The 21,714-nt window shown below is 43.1% G+C and overlaps 1 protein-coding gene across 13 annotated transcripts in view; it reads right to left on the bottom strand.

Moving 5' to 3' along the window:
- PPFIBP1 (PPFIA binding protein 1) overlaps positions 1 to 21,714 on the bottom strand; it is a 101,091-nt gene that overhangs the window by 20,276 nt on the left and 59,101 nt on the right. For 4 of the 13 annotated variants that reach the window (XM_066183724.1, XM_066183726.1, XM_066183725.1 and 1 more), the window contains exons 5-13: positions 12,764 to 12,850; positions 11,519 to 11,632; positions 10,844 to 10,975; positions 6,270 to 6,362; positions 5,693 to 5,785; positions 3,795 to 3,909; positions 2,593 to 2,625; positions 1,209 to 1,270; positions 403 to 487 (exon numbers count right to left, since the gene is read on the bottom strand). In XM_066183724.1, the coding sequence (XP_066039821.1) occupies positions 403 to 487; positions 1,209 to 1,270; positions 2,593 to 2,625; positions 3,795 to 3,909; positions 5,693 to 5,785; positions 6,270 to 6,362; positions 10,844 to 10,975; positions 11,519 to 11,632; positions 12,764 to 12,850 (814 nt within the window). Of the gene's footprint in view, positions 1 to 402; positions 488 to 1,208; positions 1,271 to 2,592; positions 2,626 to 3,794; positions 3,910 to 5,692; positions 5,786 to 6,269; positions 6,363 to 10,843; positions 10,976 to 11,518; positions 11,633 to 12,763; positions 12,851 to 17,954; positions 18,075 to 21,714 lie in introns of those variants that run through there. The other 9 variants (XM_066183727.1, XM_066183733.1, XM_066183729.1 and 6 more) reach the window with 6 other exon arrangements.

The following is a 21,714-nucleotide window of genomic DNA, read 5'->3' as shown; positions in this document are numbered from 1 at the left end:
TGAGGCAAACACAAACCAAAGTCTGTTCACAGCAAAAACCTCTCTTGCCCAATTTTCACTGCCTGAAATCTCTGTCCATGCTCCATGAAGTGGAGACCCCAGAGAATCAAGGTCTGCTCTAACACCCTCCTGTGCTTGAAAGAAAGGGCAACACTTATTTAAAAACTGCTCCCCCTCCAACACTCAGCATGGTGTGAACCCAACACCACAAAAATATGTATTTTGACTCCTCACTCTTGTTGGGCTATTGACAATCTTCACCCTAGAGTATATGGTATGGGCCCTTACATGTTGTGGTATAGATACAGCCTCTGCTTCAGTCACACAGTTAAGCTCATCACCACAACACACCTGGAGTTTAAATGAAACAGCAGATTTTCTTTTTCTTTGGTTGTACAATACCTTTTTTACCTTGAGCCAGTATCACCATGTCTTGGACTTTCTTGTACCTATTTAGAGATTGCCGAAGCTCTTCTATCTTCCGATCCTAAAATAAAAGGAAGTTGTGACTGTGCTTCCTCTCCCAGAAATATGAAGTACAAATACTAGATCCTTTAGTTTAACTGGCTGTGGGACTAAAAGAAATGGGAAGTGTGGATGGGACAGGACTCAGAATGCTGAGAGGCTTTGAAACACAGAAAGTTGTATTTAGCAAATACTATCATCTGATTAATCACTAGAACTGTCCCAGCCTTGAAAGTGGATTTCAGCTCCCTTATTAAGTCAAAGAGCATAATAAATTTGCCATGTACAAAGGATTTAGGGCTTTGGGGATCAAAAGAAAACATCCTACAAAATGCACATGCATATGAAAGCATAAAACCATGTATGAAAATAATCCATACTTCACAGCAAAGCCCTTCTGGAAACACAGCCTGTGATCTGGCACTTGTATGGAGATCTTTACGTTTGCAGAACACAAATTAATCACACTGAATTCAACAAAACAACAGTGTAAGGACTCTGTACAGACCCTGTGCCGATGCAGAGAGCTCATAAATCCTCATAGCCCCTTTAAAGGCACTGCAATGCTTCTGACTGCAGAAAATCACCAATTCATACAAATCTGATTTTTCTGACTGCAGAAAACTGTTGATTCTTACAAATCTGATTTTTAATTGAATTGTGAAAAGCTCGTATGTGAAGGTTTTCGTAAAGATTTAAATCAGTCTAATGAATGATTATTGAAAAAATAATGACTTTGCTACCTTCTCTTCATTTGCTGCCATTAGAGATTCTACCGCCTTCTTCATTTTCTGTACCTCTATATCTAAAAACACAATACAGTTCTCCAAGTCAATTTAAATAAGACCGTGTAAGGAAACAAGAAAAACAAAAAAATCTAGAAGCAACTCAGTAATATCTGAAAGTAGATTGACAAATTTACAGACAAAACATATGCCATTTAAATACTTTTTTTAAATGCAAACACAAAGAAGGAAGCTATTTTTCTTCAAAACCTCTTGTCTGACATTTTTTATCAAGGTAATTATGAAATGCAGGAAACTCTCCTTCTTCTCCCCACCCCTCTCCAAGCCTTACAAGAATGGAAAAGTCAAGAGTGAAACTACTGCTTGACTTTCACTATCTCTATCTTTAAAACAACCAAATACCTGCAAAACAAGAAGTCCAAAATAATAATACAAAAACATTACATTTGGAATGCAATAAAGCACATCCTCTGTACAACAGTCAACGACCGCCCCAAACAGCATCTCACAAACCGACTCGACAGAGCCATGGGATAATGGATGTGATGAAGGAAGCACCGTGCACTGATGCTCAGCCCTAATCCAGGACGGATGGAGCAATGAGGAGGGCACAGTGGAATGATACAGGTATTTGCTGTGATGAGCAGTCATGCTGGAATATTACATTGCAGTTCAGGCCTGGGAAAAGTTCCTAACACAGACAACAGTGCTTCATCTATAATCCTTATTTACCAAGAAGCAGAAATACATGGGAACATGTATGTTCCGGAGGCGGTGTGGACTAGGAATTCAAAAAGAATGGAAATAATCTCCATTTTTTCCTAAAGATATACCTTGCATAAATGAAGTAAAATTCAAATTTCACTACAAATGTAAGCAGGTGGCCAAACTCACAAGCAAAAAAGCTTTGTTTCAACTCCCTAAAAATTCATGGAAAGCAAACAGAGCAGGAAGAACCATCTCCTCCTTAATGAAATGCATGAAGAAAAGAATCTGCCTGGCTGGCTTTCTAGATGAAAGACATTTAGACACATCGGGCTAAACCAGCACCTGATCCAGTTCCAGTGACTGTCTCTCAGTTATGCTGGCTGAAAAATCTGGGCTACTGGATTGCAACTGCATTTCACTGAGAGGCAACTGCTTTGTGAGCTTTTCCAAGACCCAATCTTCCATCATCTATCAGGTTTTCTTCAAAAACTTTGGGTTTCAAGTGTGATTTACTCACTCTTGCTCTCCAGTTTTACTCTAAGTGTAACTAAGGGTTATAGATGATGCAACCTAACGATGTTTGTTAAAGCAGTTTTGCAAACACATGCAGAAAGCTATTCTGGAAAGCACTTCTGGAATGCAAATGCTCATGGAAAGACATCAGGAACCTTACTTTTATCTTTGAGCTTCTTTTTACAATTTTCATCTGTGCGGGGAAAATCCATTGGATTGGAAATTAGCATGAAGGTTATGACATGAAATAACTTTTAAGATATTATTGATACTTAATGAGTCAACTCTTCCTCACTTCATTCAGCTAATGAGGCAGATAATTTGTTATCAGCAAACAGAATTTTTTAATATCAGTCCAAGGCAGATAAAACATGTTTCATCACAGCAAAAGATCTGCTGAGCTACACTGAAAACCATAAAGCTGAGGACCAGAGGGTAATAAGAGTTCAAGTAGTTCCCCAGGGGAAAAAAAGCCCTATATAAGTAGTCATGAATGCAATGAAGTCAGACCCTGTTCACATTTAAATGTTCTTTAAAAAAAATAGAATCGCAGTTCATTGTGATCACTTTTAGTGATCTTAAGCAGTGGTTTTGAAAACACCATTTCATGAAATAAAATGTGACAATCTACACACAGCATATTCCTCCTCAGGTCAGGGGAGGAGATTAATCTCGCACGCATCTCTTTTTCTAAAAACATACTTCAAAAGCACAATCTTAAAATCAGGAATAACTATTGGTAAGATATATTTAAAATTGAAATTACATCAGGTCAAAAAAGTCTGTGGAAAATTTCTGTGATGTTTTAACAAAAAAATCTGGTTTTAAATAAGTCCTCAATCTAAGATTCCCTCAAAGAAATACTGATAGTTTCTTCTTTACAAGCAAATAAAAGAATTACCCAGCATGTAAAATTTCTGTGCTAATCCAAGCTTAATTAAGGTTTAGACTTAACGAGCACACAAATCCAGAGTCAATCCTTGATACTTTTGTCTGCAGGATGGTTTTTCCAGGTCTTTACCAGGAAGCTTCCTTTTCAACACAACGTTTTTGGAGCATTTGTTGAAATTAGTTTAAAAATTTCTCAGCCAGTATAAACTGTATTTTTGAGGCCCCATGTAAGTCACATAAGGAGCTAAATAGGGATTTTTTTTGTCTTGTTTAAATTTGACCAAGACCTTGCTGTGACAGTAAGCTCAGCACTTGCATCATCAACACCCTCTAAATATATTTCAAGAGGTAAACATCAAAACATAGTTCAGGAAAATTGAGGCTTTTATCAGTTATTTCCTCTACTAGGAAACATGACCTCAGATGAGACAACTGAGGAGGACACGGTGACAGAACCTCCCTTTTTCTTACCTCTGTCCAGTATTTCAACCCCTTCTCCTTTCAGCTTGCAAACCAATTTTTCGTGCAACCTTTTCACCTCAGCTTCCTTCTGCTCTAGTTTGTCTTTCAGAGCTGATAGTTCATCCTGTAAAGACACAGAGGCACTCAGTGACAGCTTCCACAGGCGGCTGAGATGTTTCTACAGTTCCCTCCTAGGAAGCACAGTGGACAGGTCCTCAGCTGGTGGAAGTGACTGAGGGCCCTTGACATTTAACACTGCCTGAGGTGCACCCACCAAAGTGACTCTGAACACCCCAACAGACCTCTGAGCCCATAACAGAGCAAAATCAGGGGGTCTGTGGTCTGAAATTGTTGGTCTCGTGCATAATTGGAAAGGAACTTCACATCCAAATTTAAAGACGAAAGAGTAAAAGGGGGAAAAAACCCAACAGTTTTCTTATTTGTTTAACCTTGCAGAGACAGAAAACGAATGCAGGTGAAAAGGCTGAATGCTAACATTTCCATACTTTTTTTTGGTATTTACAGGGCATTTTGCATATTTGAAGCCGAACAATTCCGAAACTGTGCTTATACCAGGCTGAGGAGAGTTTCAGAAATTAACCACTGCTTCTATGGAAGAAAAATCAATCACAACACCAGCAAGCACATGGACACATACTGGAAAGCACTTCAGACAAAAATGTGGTACCTCTGCCACAGTTTGGGTTTGCTGATCAAGCATTAAGAAAGAAAGCTTAGAGCTGAGATTCCTGGGAATAAGACAGATGGTGTTTGAGGGAGTTGGGGTGTATTAGAAAAATGCTGTCAAGTTTTAACTTAGATCTAACCATCTGCACTAGCAAGTGACTGGCACAGATCCATGCATTTAACTTTTTAAAATTTGAGTCAAATCCTACCCAGTTTAGTAACATGTTTCTTTGATGTCCGAGGATATCTTGTGCAACAGCATCATCAAGACAGGACCCTCACTGCAACTGTACCCAACACTGAAAATTTAATTTGTTCAGTTTGTAAACAAAGCAAAACAAGGCAAGACTCATCATTTGGCATTTACAGCTTCTAAATGATGTTTTCAATCCTTCATGGAATAAACCAAACTAGAATAGTGTAGCTTAGGTGTTTTCCTGAGCTACCCTCAGATGACCCGTTGCAAATACAAAGTGACGTTTGCAACCCCAACTGTTGCCCAGCTATGGAATCTCCTGAAATTGGATCCTGTTTGCTCTAAAATATCGTTAAAAAAATAGCTCAACTTTAAAATTGTCAAGAAATCAAAGCTTTTTCCACAAGCGTGGCTGGGCAATTACAATTCTCCAGTGCTCCAAGTTGGCACTGATTATGATGGGATTTCTGCCAGTGCAGGATCCATGCTACTTCAAAACAAGACCATTTCTTGGTCACTTGAGAAGCTGCTGTTATACCCACAGGCATCTAGAGCTGCATGTGGTTGTCAATGTGTATTTCTTCCCCTGAATTAGAAGCACAATATGCAAATTTACATGTGGGAGAGGGGACAGTATAGAAGAATCACTATTTCCCAGCTAGTTTTCATGAATACATTTTCTTTAAAAGGGTGATAAAAAGTTCTGTTTGAATAATGGATGTAAGCTGCAGATGAGACAATCTTCCCTTGGAAGGGGAGTGATTTTAACCCAAGTCTAATGCCATTATGTGTAACCTGTGCAAGGTTCAGAGCAGGAAAATCCTCTCCCCTGCAACAGAAAAGCTGTTTACGAGGAATATCTACATAAAGAGCTTTCCACATCTAATGAGGAAGGGCACACTGCATATCAACACACAGCAATTAATGAAGAACAGAGCATGACAGCACAGTACAGGACAGACCAGTAAAGGGTGGAACATGAAGGATTCAAAACAGGCCCAGCATTACCCAGAAACTACCACACCTTTAGCATCTGGCTTTTTTGCTCCATCCGCTGCTTTTCATACTGCATCTGACCCACTTTGATTTTCATGCTAGAAAGTTTGGCCATTAAAGACTGGTAACAGAGACAGAGGAGTGAGAGAGAACTAAAGGTAGAAAAGAGACAAGGCTAAATGGCAAAGAGAAGTTAGACAGTTAGAGAAACAGGCTGCTAGAAACACTTGTGAATGCTTTCTCCTTAGAAGGGGTTTATTTTTAGCACATTTAGGAGAAAACAAATGCTGTTTTTAACCTGTGGCATACACCTTAACACACTGCAACCAGTATTTCTTGACACACATGTGTAACTAAGGTCTAAACAGTAATAAATTTACTGTTAACAGCATGGTAAGTTACCCTTCATAAAAAAACCAATGCTCAAGCTGAAAACCACAGCATGAAATCTGGGAACAGCTACTGCTGCTAAGTGAGAACCATGAAACCCCAGAACCTGAGAGCGCTCAGGATTTTGCAGGGTGCAGGCAAGGATTAGGGAAAAGAGTAAATTCCTAAAGTCTGATTTACACCCATCTCTGCTTCTTCCCCTCAGCCTCACTTACTTTGGTTGTTTTCAGTTTTTTCTCATACTGGAGTCTTTCATTGTCCATTTCTCCCACCCTCAACCGCAACTCGTTTATTTCCTGGATCAAATCCTGAGTGGAGGGAAAAAGACAACCAGAAACAACGAAGAACTTCAGTAAACAAAACAGAAGGATTGCTAAGACTGTAACAACAAGAAAACCAGGCATAAAAAGATCTCAGTACACAAAACCACATCACCCAAATCCATCACTAAGTCAAGCAACTCAGAGTTTCCTAAATATCCAGAGACCGAGCTTCTCAGTTACTGTGTTACTGCACCGAATGTAAGAGGGCAGAGGACAAAGGGAGACATAAATTGAAGTTGTGTTCCCTGTGCTCAGGGCCAGGAAAGGCCTCCTGCTTCTCTGTTCAGCTGCCTGGAGCTCAATACTAAGGATGGGCAATAGGAAACAGTGGCAGACATCGTTCAACATGTAGCAGCCACATCCTCCCTCTGCAGTCCCTCCCACCCCAGGCTCACCAGCCATCACCTGCTTTTTTCTAAATATGAAGTGATTACACTGTAAAAATCCGTATTTCCACCACTTAAAAGAGGCATCTCACTGAGGGCTGAACAGAGGAGCCATCACAGGTTTCTACAAGCAAAGGCACCTGTGCTTAAGCATCAGTGGCACCACTACATCTGGGCTTTGCAAATTCAGCCTGGCTTGGAAGAAACTCAGAGCCATCATAAACTCACATCTGAGCTCTTCGGGAGACTAGCTCAAACTCCTGATGGATCCTGCCAGGTTTGGGGATCAAACTTGAGTGCCCCCAGCCTCCCTGGTCAAACCAATATCGAGTCTGACTGCTCCACCAAGCCTCCTCATCTTCTAGGTCAGAGAATGGTTTGGGTTGGGAGGGACCTTAAAGCCCATCCAGTTCCAACCCCTGCCATGGGCAGGGACACCTCCCACTATTTCAGGTTGCTCAGAGCCCTGTCCACCCTGGCCTTGGACACTGCCAGGGATCCAGGGGAAGCCACAACTTCTCTGAAAAACCTGTGCCAAGGCTTCAGCACCCTCAAATAAGGAATTTTTACGGTCTTTAGGTTTGCTTTCTATCCTATATCTGAGGCAAACCCTATCCAGGTCAAGTAATGCTGCATGTTGAGCTAACAGCTCTAAGCACAGTTTTTCAGAGCTAATAGTATAATTAATAGAAATTTATATTTATAAATTAACAAGCCACCAGCTGACATTTAGAGGGTATTCTTGGCTCCCTGGTAACACCTGCCTTCCAGCCCCACACCACACTTCCTAAGCTTACGAGCCTCTGATTATTATTTTGTGCTTAACGAACCTGATGCTAAGAGAGCAGCATCTGTATTTCTTCAGAAAGATCCAAGTTCAATTCTCAGAACAACGAGGAAAGTGAAAATACAGAACATTTTCATGCTTTGCGTAAATACAACTTCTAATCTATGATTTTCTAATTCAGGTACACCTGAAATGCCTTGACAATTGATTTGTTTGGGGCTTTCCTCTCCTGCAGCATGATGCAATGTCAAAATATGCTGTGTGGAACTCACTGCTGAAGCTATTTGCCATTTGTCACTTGAACTACGTGACTTTTAAAATATTCAGTGTGATACAGAAAACAGAACAATCTTGCAACCAGACTGGAGGTGATGGTGGATAAATCCCAAAGAATTCCCAGTTTTACCCTCCGGCTGCTGCTTCAAAGGCCCAGTCTGGCTATGGACTCCTTCCTAAATAAACCACCCCCTTGCAGGGTGGGTATTTTCTTACATAAACTCAGCCCAACTCAGACCAGCCATGTTCCTCAAGGAAAATAATGCTGGTGTCTGCTGAGAAAGTGGAAATACTGGATTAACTCAAAGAACAGAACAATTACAAATCTCTATTAAGTACACAATTAGCTTTGAAAAAGCTGGGTGTTTGTGAACATCTAGACAGCAAATCCTAGAGCACAAAGAACTAGTGAGGCATCTGTTTACACAAAGAATGGGGAATATGAGTAACCAACCAAGCTGGAATGGGAAGTTGCAACGACAGACATAAGTAACAAATGGATAATATGAAGGATTTAATCAGAATGGTAATTCTGTAGGAGACAGTAGCTCCACAAGTTGTCAGACATCAATTTTTTTCTTTTCCCTAAATAAAACCAGAAGCAATATTCATAGTTTTGCTTTCCTAGTTTGGGTATGAATCTTTTTCCATTTCAATCATTCCACATAAATGCCATAATGTGTTTTAGGGTAAAATATTTTAAATATTCATTTAAATACTAAACTCTTCTAAAATAACTGATAAACAGCAATATAATTAGATCAACACTGAATAAAATACTGTATACTTCTGAATAAGTACTGTCTGCAAAATATCTGTTAGAAATTTTGTAAGGGCTGAGACCCTTACAGCTAATTAGACTTTCATATTTTCACTGAACCAAATGGAAATTAAGACATAATATCCCTTCCAGTGTTTAAGCCTAAGCACTTTTACAGCTGTAAAGTATTGAAATAAAGAAGAAACAACATAATAATATATATCACACTAAACTACATCATTCTGATTTTCAAACGGAGAGAGAAACATTTTAGTAATAGTTCATCAGTTCTGGCATAAATACTCTTGATATAAATCCATACAGTCCCTAATTACAGTAACTACTACTTAAATAACATTTAGGTTATTTTTATCAAAGGCATTTAGTGTATTTCAAAGAGAGAGGTCTTCATAGAAGATAAGCCTCTTGCACAGAGATTACAGATTTGCAGTTCGTGGTGTACTCTCCACACTGGAACCATTTTTCTGGGAACCTGCAGCTCCATGTCCACCTTCCTGGTATGCTGAGCTGTGCAATGAAGTTATGGAGAGACTGCAGTTCAGGGGGGAAACAAAGAAAGAGGGAGTCCAGGAGAACTCTACAATATTCAGTAAAAATAGGGACAGATCTAGAGGAAGCAAATCACTCAAAGCTCAGTCATATTTGTTACCAGTTCTAGAAAGCACAAGAAACCACCGGGTGTTTGCAGATGAAGATACAATAGAACCCAGGTAGGAAAGCACCTGCTCCCTGTGGTCTTCTGGACCAAACCTTGCCTCCCCACAGCCATTTACTGCTGGTGCCAGCTTGTTTATCCCTCATTTGGGCTGCTTAGAGTAAGTGTCAGCCCACAGTTATTTGCCGTGTGCTGTAATTCATGAAAGAGCTGAGTTCTGTGTGGGCAGAGTCCCGGGAGAGCTGTGAGAGCAGCCAGCTCTTACACACACCTCCTACGGATGCAGGAGACCTTCAGTGATTCCCTCCACCCTTCCCCTCTGCCAATTTCTCCAGCAATGCCGTGCACAGAGCTCATCTGCACTGCAAAATCAGCTGCTTTGAAGCCTGTGCTGGGATCCTTCACGTAACACCTGTTACCAAACTAGAGGGAAAAATAACAGGAGGCAACAGGAATCCATCCCACAGCCTGGCGGCACCCAAGCAGGAATGAATACTGCTGTCACTACCCAAAGAATCACGTTCAAATCTGAAAGTGACACAAGTCATTTATTGTCAACCTGTGGACTTCTTTGGGTCTGCAGATTACTTCAGAGAGGTCCAAAGCGCAATCCCAAAGCAAGTCTGACTTTAGCTCTTGTGCTTGCAACACAAGTGAGGAATGATTCTTTGCTGGAAACTGAGGAGCTGGGAAAACCCTGGCGGAAGTGGAAAGGGCAATTTTGTGTCCTATCAATGGCAATATGGCTTATTTCCTTCTAGACACAAATGACATTTGGAACATCCACAATCATAACGAACACCTGACATTTCAGCTTATTTACATATCCAGAACTGGAAATTTCGTTCTGCTTCATAGGCAGACTCTGAGGTATTTCTGATATGATGGGCTCTATCATCCTGTCAGGACAGCTTAGCTGATAATTGGGGTTTCCTGGGTTTGCCCACCTGCTTTGAGGCTTTCTGGCTTCCAACATGACTGAGGTCCAGCTACACAGACCTGCAGCACAGAGGGAAATGCCTCTGGAGAGCGCTGCCAGGGATGGCAGTTCCACCAGGCTCTGTTCCCCCCAGCCGCTGGTCCTGGGCTCCTGTAAGGCTGGGGTCTGAAGTCAGGCTTCCCAACAACCCCACAACTGAGTTAGCTCAGTCTCTGCTACCAACCCCCAAAGTTCTTTTACTGTGCCGTGTCTCTGCACATGGGTGCTTTTTGTGCTCACATCAAGCTGAAGCACTTGCCTCAGACATGCCTTACTCAGAAGGTGACAGCTTCATGTGGGGTCGGGAGAGTGCAGTATGCTCATGATTTTATTTAAATCCAACCTAAATCCATCTCTCCTGAGACCTGACAGCCAGAATCAAAAACTGCCTTCGGAAATCTTCCTTTGTAAAACCAGAATTTAACGAAGAGGACACTTTTTACTTTAAAAGGAACATGTTCTAACATTAAAGATGAGTCCTCTTTTTGCCTGACAAAAAAAAAAAAAAAAAAAAAAAGAAAAGAAAAAAAATCCCAGAAAATGTTCAGGTAATGTGAAGACACACACAGCTTTCACAATTTATCCTGTTGGGGTTTACTCACCTCTGTGTCTCTGAATCTGTCCTCATAGTCCAATCTATCCTTCTCTACAGATGTAAGCTTTAATTTCAGAGTGGAAATCTCTGCCATAAGATCCAGCTTCTGAGTTTCAAGGGTTGTTCTGCTTAAAAGCTCCTGATTCAAGATAAAGAGGAAGAGAACAGAATTATTTACCCAAGGGGAAGAAACCAGTAATTTATTTTGACAGCTAAAGGTCTCCTTCATGGGGAATAGCATCGCCCTCATCCTTGCACTATGTGAAGCCCTGAGACACAGCTATTATCCATCTGACAGATTCCAGGCACCTAGGATGCATCTGGGATCACGGGGGCACTATCACGGGCTGGCTGCCAGGACAAGAAAAAACCCTGTCTGTCATCACAGTTGCTCTGGGCAGCAAGGAGCTGTAAGGGGAATCCACCCATCCAGCCAGAGGCTTTAATCTAAGGCTCTTTGAAGTTCAGTGGGGAAGGACTCAAAGGAGAGCAGAACTGGATTCCTGCAGCATAAAGCAGCACTGACATTACTAAGTACAAAGACTTTAAAGACAACATGGTAGAAAATTATCCCTTAGTTAAGAGATATCATGGGCTGCAACACCTTGAAGGGCACTGCTCTCACCAAAGTTTAAGACAGAAGAAGACAAGACGGCAAGACAGACACGGAGCTGTGAAATACCTGCTGCAGCATCTCCTCCGTGGCATTCAGCTTCTCCCTGTGCTCCTCCAGGCAGAACTCCAGATCCCGGATCTTTTCTCCTTGGGCCTCCACCTGGTCTGTAAGCACACTTACCTGGACAGTAGGAAAAAAGTGATGCATGTTTAATACCTTGCACCTGTGCCACATGAAGAACTGCAGGTGAGTAACAGTGCTGGTTGGGCCAAAGATTAATTGGGACCATGCAGGGGAGGAAGAGGAGCAGCAGAGCTCTGCAGTGAACACAACACTTGCAAAAGGAACAGGAGAACAGGGAAGGCTCTCCCCTCACACTTACTAAAACTTCAGCCAAAGTTCTGGCAGACACATTGCAATTATGCAGCTCCCCTTCTCTCACTGAAAGTTTTCACAAGGGGTGGCTGCTGCATTTCACTACCAGTGATTATGCCTTTGCTGTGACGATACATTAACCCGTTAGCTCCTACCTTAACCACCACATAAACCTCACTGCTTATAATTTATTCTCCTTCCCAAGTGATTGCACACAGTGTACCATAACAAGCACTTTCCCCTTTTCAGAACAATAAAAGCAAAGGAGGTTAAAACACAGAGCCAAGAGGCTGGGTAAGACCAAGACAACATTTTTAAGACTGCAGACAGATTACTGCTGGGAAGGAGGGTGAGCTGCCTAAAGCAGAGCTCAGTGCTGTCACAGCTCCTGGGCTGGGTCCACATCAGGGAATGCCACCTGTGCAGTTCAAGGGGTGCCAGATATTCCCAGCTCCAACAGCAAGAGGAATCCAGCAGCCAGAGCAGCCAGGGCTGACCCCGTCCAGCCCAGCAGCAGGTGAGCAGGACCACCAAGGAACCTGCTTGTCTCCTTCTGCCCGCTGGCCCGTCCTGCAGCCCTCTCATCTTTCCTAAGGACAGGACAACTGTCTCCTGATGCAGACATCATGTGAATGGCCCTGGGAAATGGGGATCTTAAGGATACATGTGGATGTAAGTAGGTGGCTGCTCTACAGACCTGCTCCGCTAACAAAATTCAAAGAGAACAGCTACACAGACAGAACGACCTTTAGATTTTTCCTGCAATCTAAATTCGCACCTTTCCCTAATCTGGCTTAATTCTCACATACCAGCAAGTCTTCTGAACACTGTCCAAGTCATCACAACTCCAAAAAAATCCTCAGAGGTTTTATCACACACTATCAGACAGTCTTGTGAATGCAAGAGCAGAAAAAAATAATTTGGGTGACAACTCACTTGCAGAACAAGAGATTCCTTATCATTTTCCAGACGAGCCAGCCTTTCTTGATAAACATCTCCATTCCCAGATATGTGTCCATTAGTCTGGAAAAGACAACAAATATGGCATAGTCAGCTATTGTGCCACAGTGTCATCCAACATTATCAAAAGACTTAAAGAGCATTTTTAGTTTAAGAACTGGTTTGAAGTATTCTCCAGCCCTCTAAGAGTTACAAATCAAATAAACTGTCAACAAAGGATACACCACCACCATTCAGGAGAAAATTGTTCAGGGGCTTAAAGATGAGAAAGGAAGAACCTTCTGGTGACCCAGTTCTGCAAAATTCGCTTACTGTGCATTCAGCATTTTGCTAACAAAACTTGGACTCATTGCTATACAACACTAAGCCATACTTGCAAAGAGACAAATACCCTGAGACATTCAGCAAGTGAAAAAAGCCGAACATACAATCTACAAAATGTGTATTATGCTTCTTGCAAGTCATACACACAGTCAGAGACATCCTTTTACATCAGGCACATTCTGCTGGGTATGGGTGATTGTCTGCACTCTAAACACATCTCTTTGTAAAGCTGCCTGAGGCTAGAGAGAAACAAGAATACATGTTAATGCTATCAGAGAGTTCAGAGGAATCAGCAACTTTCTCCATAATAACTTCAATGCTCTTGAGCAGCGGGAAGGATTTTATTCTATCCATATTCAAAGCTGTCTCAAAGCACTTCGTGATCCACGCCACAATCAGATCTCAGCTCAGAAAAGGAAGTCTTGTTCCCCTCATGGCATAAATCGCTTAGAGGAGTCTGAGAAGCTGCTCTGAAATACGGGGTGCTCAGCAGAGACACTCAACAACGTTGAGGGGCCCTGATTTCCTCCTGAATATGTGATGAAAAGAAACTGGGTGACTGATCCTTGTGCCCCTGTAAGCCTGCAGCACAAGCTTGCCTTGAGAGGCCACCACCACTCAGGAGCTCCAAGCCTCCAGCTCCTGCTTTGAATCTCCCCTGATTACAGAGCATACCTCAGGAAACCTCCTAGCTAAAACTTCTTTTCTAAGTTACTCCTTTTCTAAGTCTGACTTTGGGTGGTGGGAGAAACTGCCTTGTTTGAGCCTGAAACAAAACTCCCTCCAGCATCACTTAAAGATGTGACATAAAGCAACAGGAGGTAAAAGTGTTTGACCTCACCTCCGTGCTCTCAAGAAATCAGGTTGTGTCCTGGCAAGTCTTAAATCACTGAGCAGTACCACAAGTGTCTCCCAAGCATGAAATTTACTTGGTGACCACAGTATCTCCCCTGAAATTTGCTCCAGCAGACTAAGAAAGGATGCTCTCTAGAATTTTGTACCAGTACCTCATCACAATGATCTGAATTATGACCCTGTATCTGAATTATTTAGCAGCCCAATACTAAGCCACCCAGACACTAAACCCCAGGGCAAAGTTCTCCTAAACTTCTGAGTTTGCCATATTTTCCCCCCAACCTCCACCAGAATTTAGCTCATGCCATTCAAGATCAGTGAGATCTTCCATTTTGTAACACTTCAATTTAGGTGAAAGAACTCAAAATGAAACAAATATTTTAGCTGTTCAACTAGTAGAATATGCTTCAGATTTTGTGACCTGAGTTGTTTGTGAAAACAGGACTGAGGATTTTGTCTACTTTTGCTGCTCTGCAACTCCCTTGTCCTTTAAGTCCTCCAGTAAATCTCAAGCACTTACTCAGCCTGCGTAAGAACAGCATTTGTATTTTTTAATATACAACACATTTATCAGTCTGGTGCACGTGTCTGATGTAGGAAAGTGGTATCCATCCCTCGCTACAGGCAGCAGAGCAGCTGCAAAGACACCTCTCCATGCTGCTGAGGCTAACACGGAATTCCTTGCCAAAGCACAGACTTGACTCCTTGCCTCCCAACCGCCACATAAACATCTGAACCACTGACCCCCCTGATACCTCCAGACAGCGTAACCAGACACAAATTAACTAAAACCAAAGACTGCAGAAAGAAAATGTTGGAAGTCTTGGTTTCACAGCACGATTAAAATGTCTGCGAAAACCAACGAGGTGTGAAAGCAGAACGTTAGTCATTGTGCACAGCATCTTGCCAAGACACCTTTGTTGTTAAACTCCGTTCACATTTCTCAGGAAAAATCCGCTTGGCTCAGCACCTCAGCCTTGGCTTTAAAGTAGGAGCATTTGGAGAGGGAGAGTTCAGGCTGCAGCTGCACCCTGCCTTTAGAGAGAGGTGATGGGAACCCCAAACAGGACAAGTGCAAAGGCTGTCTCCCACAAAACAAAAATTAGTGCTAATAAAATCACAGACTCGTTAAGGCTGGAAAATATCTCTAAAATCATCAAGCCCAACCATCAACCCAGCAGCACCACCACCATGTTCACCATTAAACCATGTCATCAAGTGCCATATCCACACATTTTTTAAATCCCTCCAGGGAGGGTGACTCCACCACATCCCTGGGCAGCCTGTTCCAATGTTTAATAACCCCTTCAGGAAAGAAATTTTTCATAATATCCTAATCCTAATCCCACCCCTGGCACAACTTGAGGCCATTTCGTCTCATCCTCTCAAACACTTAGGGCAGTACATCTATTCTTTGGGAGAAACCTTGCAGAGATGTCTTAGTTTTGCAAGCTGTGCGTACCGGGTGCAAAGATCTCTTTTTTGGGTATTGGCAGAAATATCTTCTAAAATCTGCATAAAATCAGACCTCCTGTAGCACACCAAACCCAGAAAATTTTGTGTACAACACAAGAATTGTTTGCTTTTTGCCTGAAGTGTTGTAACTTCTGTATAATACCTGTGACTGACTTTCAATTTGAGGTATGAAAAGGCAAGAAAGCCCCTGACTTTGGTTTCAGTGGAGAAAATTACGATAATTGGGAAATGGATGATAAAGAAGGACCATGGCAGCTATTTCCAAGAGCAGCAGCCTGAGCACAGCTTACAGTGGTGCACACACCCAGGGCCTGCAGGAACTGGACACACGACACTTTCCCAGATCTTTGCTCTGGACTGTCTTCAAAGGTAAAACGTTGATTCCTGGCCATGATATTCTTCCCAGAGAGATGAGGAAGGAAGGAAGAGGGGAGATGAAACACATGAAAAGAACAGAGCAATAATGGTAGTGAGCAGGACAGAAGAGAAACGGAGCAGGAATATGATCAAACACTGGATTTAGGAAACTAGTGCATCAGGAGATGGGGTGGAGGGAGCCCCAACGGGAAGGAATGGGCTGCAGGGAGGTCTGAAAAATGCCAGGAGACCTGGTGTGCGCAAAACCTGGGTGAGCAACACTCAGTGTGTCCCTCAGGAGCATCTCTTCACCAGGGAATCTGCATCCTCCCCTGGGACTGAGCCCAGCAACTACTCACCCTGCAGAGCAACAGCTCTGCTCTGGGGGGGGGGGGGGGGGGGGAGCAAAGAAATAAAACAATAAGAGAAGCAAAAAAGAAAAGCAAATATTTGAACAGCAACTGCAAGCATATTTAGGGCATTTGGTAGTTCTGGATCAAATTTGTATCATTTAAGTCAAGAAAGGATTAACATACTTTACTAGCTGTGTAAGAAAGGCTTTCCATTTCCCAAAGAAGGTTCTTTTCATCAGCAACTTAAAATCCATCTTCAATTAAGCAGCTAGATTTTGCTTGTGTTTTCAGTGTTAGTGACTAATTGCAAAGAACTATATGGGAAGAGCATGCAGATTTACCAATACCGATTTTAATCCTAAAAACAAAAGAACAGTTGCCACAATGCCACTGAGGCTTCGCAGAAGTTTGAGGTCAAGCATTTACTTAAAATGCCTTGTAAGATCAGACCCAGTGCACTTACAAACTCTGCAAGATCAATCCACAGCTAATCTGATAAACACGTGTGTAAAGCTTTGTCTGTAATCATCTAAGTGTAAAAATCCATGCTGCTCTGGAGGGAATTATTCCTGTAGTAAGTAGATGCATCACCGAACTTTCACAGCTTGCCTGCCTTCAGTCTTTAATCCCTTTTCCCTGGAAGTGAGCTAGCATTCCAAACCGCAGGAACGTTTCTAGTGCCTGCTGGTTTAAACCTCCTCTTAATAATAATAGTAATAAAAATCTGTTTCCTCTCAGTTGCCAAATTCTCTTTTCAAAAATAAACCTCATTTTTAGCCTACCCCAGCTGATACCCTCATTTTCCTTAATTTTCTCTTCTGCTTTGGAGATGAAACAAGCAGCACAAATCACACTGCTCTTGCTGTATGTGCAGTTTGGTTTGCATAGAAGGAGCTGCCACTCCACAGCATCATTTCCCTGTACAGCAGGTTGCACTGACTGTTTTGACCACCACAGTCAAGTCAACAGTTGGGCAAGTGAGCCTTTCCCAACACCTCTTTCCTGACCATCTGGAGTTAAATTAGAGCAACATGCTTACTGGTTCAGATCATTACAATACACATTACCTATGCCCAGTTAAACAAAGCTGCTGCTGTTCTGCCTGTTCCCTCAGCTTTAGAGCCCCTTGCAAGAGGGTTCCTCCGGCCTCAGCTACCTCACCATCACTTGGTGCACACCTTGGGCAGAGCCTGCAGGTTTCCCAAGCCAAGTATCCACCACCTGTGATACAGACCCATGACAGCTTTACCCTCTGTCAGCATCAATCCCATCCCAAATTCATACTGGTCATACTGTCTGAGCTGGTGTGTAACAAGTTTATGTGGGAGCCCAGCTCTGCCCTCCCAAACCAGCCTCTCCTGCATTTCCCGCTTCCCTGCTCCGAATATTTGCAGCCTGTTCCACATACTCTAGCACCAGACCTGCTGCTAAGCTCTTCCTAAAGTTTACAGCTTACTTCCTCCACAGAGAATGACAAGGGGAGAAATAAAAACAACCACAAACCCACTCAAAGCCCCCCACATTATATTTTAAAGACTTCATTACAATAAAAGTGAATTCTGAAAGAAAAGCAGCTGAAGACAGCCCTTCACTCAGGCATTTACCTGAAACATTTTGTAAGCATAAATAACACGCTGCTGAACAGGGAAGATGCAACCTTTCCACAACACTCCGTTCCCTCAACAGCAGCCCAGCTGGTGCCTGGTACAGGAGAAGGATGAGAGGCTCATTCCCAGCGTTGCCCAGCTATGGCTTGTCACCGGGAGAAATGCAGGAGCCAGCACAAGCAGAGATCGCCTTACCTTATTTAGCCAGACGCAGTGCCCGTGAATGTCCCAGCTATACTCCATGCTGGTCATGACTGTTTTCATGCATTCACGGACGCCAGAAGCCGAGGCTGAGGGCTCCGGGCTCCTCTGAGCCGAGGTTAAGTGACAGCAGGTCCCCTCGCCCTGCCGAGGATGGAGGCGAGCGGAGTGGGAGACGTGGGAAGCAGCAGCGCTCCTCAGGCGGAGCAAGCAGCTCTGGGGAATTAACACATCAAAGCCCGGCACGAAACTCCTCCAACCCGGCACACACGGGAGGAGGATGCAGGCAGGGAGGCGCAGAGCAGCATAAACCTGACCGGGAGCAAGGATAGCCCCACGCAGGTGTCATCCGGCCACCTCCACCCTCGCTCTTGTCACCCGCGCAGCCCACTCCTCCGGACCCTCCCGGAAAGCATCCGACCCAACAACACAGGAGAAAAGAGCAATTCCCACCCCTTCACCTAACCACAAAATAAACAGGAGGGGCTTTCCTAGCAATTGCAAAAGCCGCAGGAGCACATGTAATTAATTCAGTTGTAGACGCCAAGAAAAAAATGGAAGAAAAAGTTGATTCAACTGTCCCAGGTCTCACAAGTGGTTTGTCCCAAGTTTATGTCATACTTCAGAATGATGTACCAAGCAACATTAACAACCAGCCTCTGTCCTCGGGTTCAAGTTTCAATTGACCCACTACCAGCAGCAGCATGACAAATTCTCAGTATTTTTGACCGCAGAGCCCAGCACCCAGAGTCCTGTGATTATCTCAAAAAACAGTTTTATTATTATAATGAAACGTCTATAACAGCCCTTGATAGAGAAAAATCTCAAAACCACGAATGCTGAATAACTCAGGAAATATCAGGAGAGCAAAGGAGAAGCTGTGCTTTTTAAGCCAAACTGATTCATTTTGGATCGGGAATGGTGATTTTTGATGGGTTGTTCTTACTGCCAAGGAACTCATCCTCGATGCACGAAGATGCCATGCCGAGGCATACCATAAACGAGCCCCTATTATCTTCCAGTGCTAAAAACACACCAATCTGGATGATCACCTCTAGCAAGGAGCAGGGTGCTGTGATTCCAGAACTTTGAGAGGTAGATCTCTCATGGACAAAATGCATTGCCAGCAGGGAGCGGATGATGACAGGCTGACACAGTATCACAAGACTTCTTTCATATTGCAACTTGAGGAGAGATCTCAAACTGTTTGGCGGTAACACCCTGGTGCCACACATTAGCATAGGACCTTTTGATACCTAAACTCAACATAAGCAGAAGCTGAATCAAATGACTGCACTGTACACCCACATCAGGATAATCAAACAACAAACTTGGGATTGAAGACAAGATGTATTTTTTTTTCCCATGAGTAAGAGATGATTCCTGGTTAACCAAACTGCTTCCTCCACCTAGGAATCACCCTCTTGTCCAAATAGGTCAGCACATCTCTGTGAGATTACAAGCTACGTCTATCCAGCGAGGAAAATTTCTCTCTGAAAGCTAATATCCCCTCATATTAACTCTCATTACTCCCAGCTACTCTCTGGAAGAATAAACTTAAAAGAAAAAATGTGAAAATCTGAAGCCGGTCAGTGAAATAGCAGCAACACACTGGATTGCATGAGCCATGATGAATACCTCAGCTCAACCATCATCCCGAGATGAGCTGAAAATGTTCTGTGGTTGAACTTGATGACGATCTTAAAAGTCTTTTCCAGCCTTAAGGATCCTGTGATTCTATATGATTCAAGAAACCTTTGGAGGCCATAAAGTTTTGCTTCATCCTAAAGTCAATTTCAGAAATTCACTTATGGAGTGAAAATAATTATTAAAATATGCCTTAAAATATACATATTTAAATTCAGAAAGTCACTTCCAAAGCTAAAGCCACAGCTGCAGTTGCTGTGGGTTTTAAAGAAAAACTAGTGTGTTATCCTGGCACTTTCCCTTCAGGGGCACATCCTTTAAAGAGGAGAAGGCACACACCAGGACCCACAAACACAAGTTCAGATGAGGAGCATGGGGAAAAAGGCTCGGAGGTGTGGGACGGTACTGTCCACCCACTCCTACCCTTCACTCTTGTTTTTAACAAGAAACAGTTGGTTTCTTCTTTCTGGGAAGGTTGTTGCATAAGATGTATTTTTAAAAAAATGCAAAAAACCCCTCAACCACTTTCAAGAAAAGTAATAACCAGAAGGAAAACTGTCTCTTGTTTGTTTCAACTGAAGAAAATCTGGAGCAACGCTCATGGCTGGGAGCAAGGTTTGCGAGAATTACTCTTCAAGAGATGGATCTATCAGCTTCCAGCTGGACACAACAGGACTGCCTTGGTATTGCAAAATGTGGAATTTTGTTTAAAATGCTTTTGCTACTGGTGCTGATGTTAGAGATTACTCACACACTGCCTGTACTGAAGCCAGAAACTCCATTTTCACAGAGTACCGTACATGCCTTATTAAGGCGCACATTGAAATACACTAAACATTTCTGCGGACCAAGAGTATTCTGAAAAAACTCCAGAACTTTGGAATAGTTATGACCTGGCTATGGATTTCAGGCCTGGTTCCCAGTGAAAGCATGGAGTCCAAACCTGTTTGAGCTCAGAGAAGTCTCAGCCCCTTTCCAGACTTGGAACAAACAGCCTCGTCTGTAGTTTCAGCCATGACACTCACCATTGGCACATGGAGATATGAGCAGGGTTTCAGCAGCAGGGATCAGTTTTGAGCTGCAATGACATGTTACAGTTAAACTGGCTTCTCTGTGCAGTAGAGAGCTGCATGTACAACTTTTCCCAGCTCTCCTGGGGGACCACACGATGGATTCTGTTGGAAGAGGTGTGCCAGATGTCCGGGTGCTGTACGTGTGCTCTGGTGTCACGTGGCCATCTGGCACCCACCCGTTAAAAAACCAAAAAGCAGCAGGAGGTGTTTTAATCCACTGGCCCTTTTTGAGTGTTTGCACACACACTGAGAGGAGCAGAAAGGAGGAGGATCAAGGACACATGGCAGCCCATTCTGGCATGGCAGGACTGAATGCTCTGCCCTATTTCACAGAAACTTCGAGTGACTGCTGTCATCCCCTTTTCCCAATGTGGGCACCAGTGGCTTGGCTGCAGGAGCCAGGGGAGGATTTTTCTCCTGTGACACACTGTCTGGCAGCAGCAAACACTATTTTTGTTTTCCTCTGAGACACAAGAGACTTGCTTACAGCCCCACATGGGATGTCACACAACAGTTCCAGCATCCTAGGGGATGCAACTTCAGGCATGGAGGATTAAACCAGTTTCAAACAAAGAAGGTGTCTGCCCTTCCTCTCTAAGGAGAGGCATAGCTGCAAAAAACCTTCCTGCAAATCACCCAGGCACTTCATGTGACACCTCCCTGCTCAGACAGGGACTGGTGACACCTGCAAATCCTGTAGCTGCAGCACACTATAAGTGGAATATTAAGTTTTTCCTACATGGGACTTTAAGGATGACAGAGAATACAGGGTAATAATTTGAGGCAGAATAAAGAGTAATTGAGGCATAGATGGAATAGCAATTTTCTGCAATCTTTGGCACTCACAGCCCCTGCACATCTTTTCCAGTGGTTGGGAGGTACTAAACTGAACAGCACAACAGAGCCCTTCCTCTCCTTCTGAGCCTATGGATGCAATAAAAACCCACTGCTGTCTCACTGCCATTACACAATTCACATCGTGCAAGTCTGAAGGGCCCCATTCCAGACCTCACCAGCCAGGCACCCCAAAATCA

This window comes from Chamaea fasciata, unplaced genomic scaffold (assembly GCF_029207755.1).
Source record: "Chamaea fasciata isolate MVZ Bird 193981 ecotype frontalis unplaced genomic scaffold, bChaFas1.0.hap1 SCAF_5, whole genome shotgun sequence".
NCBI classification, from domain to species: Eukaryota; Metazoa; Chordata; class Aves; order Passeriformes; family Sylviidae; genus Chamaea; species Chamaea fasciata.
This window is presented reverse-complemented; position numbering and strand designations above follow the sequence as displayed.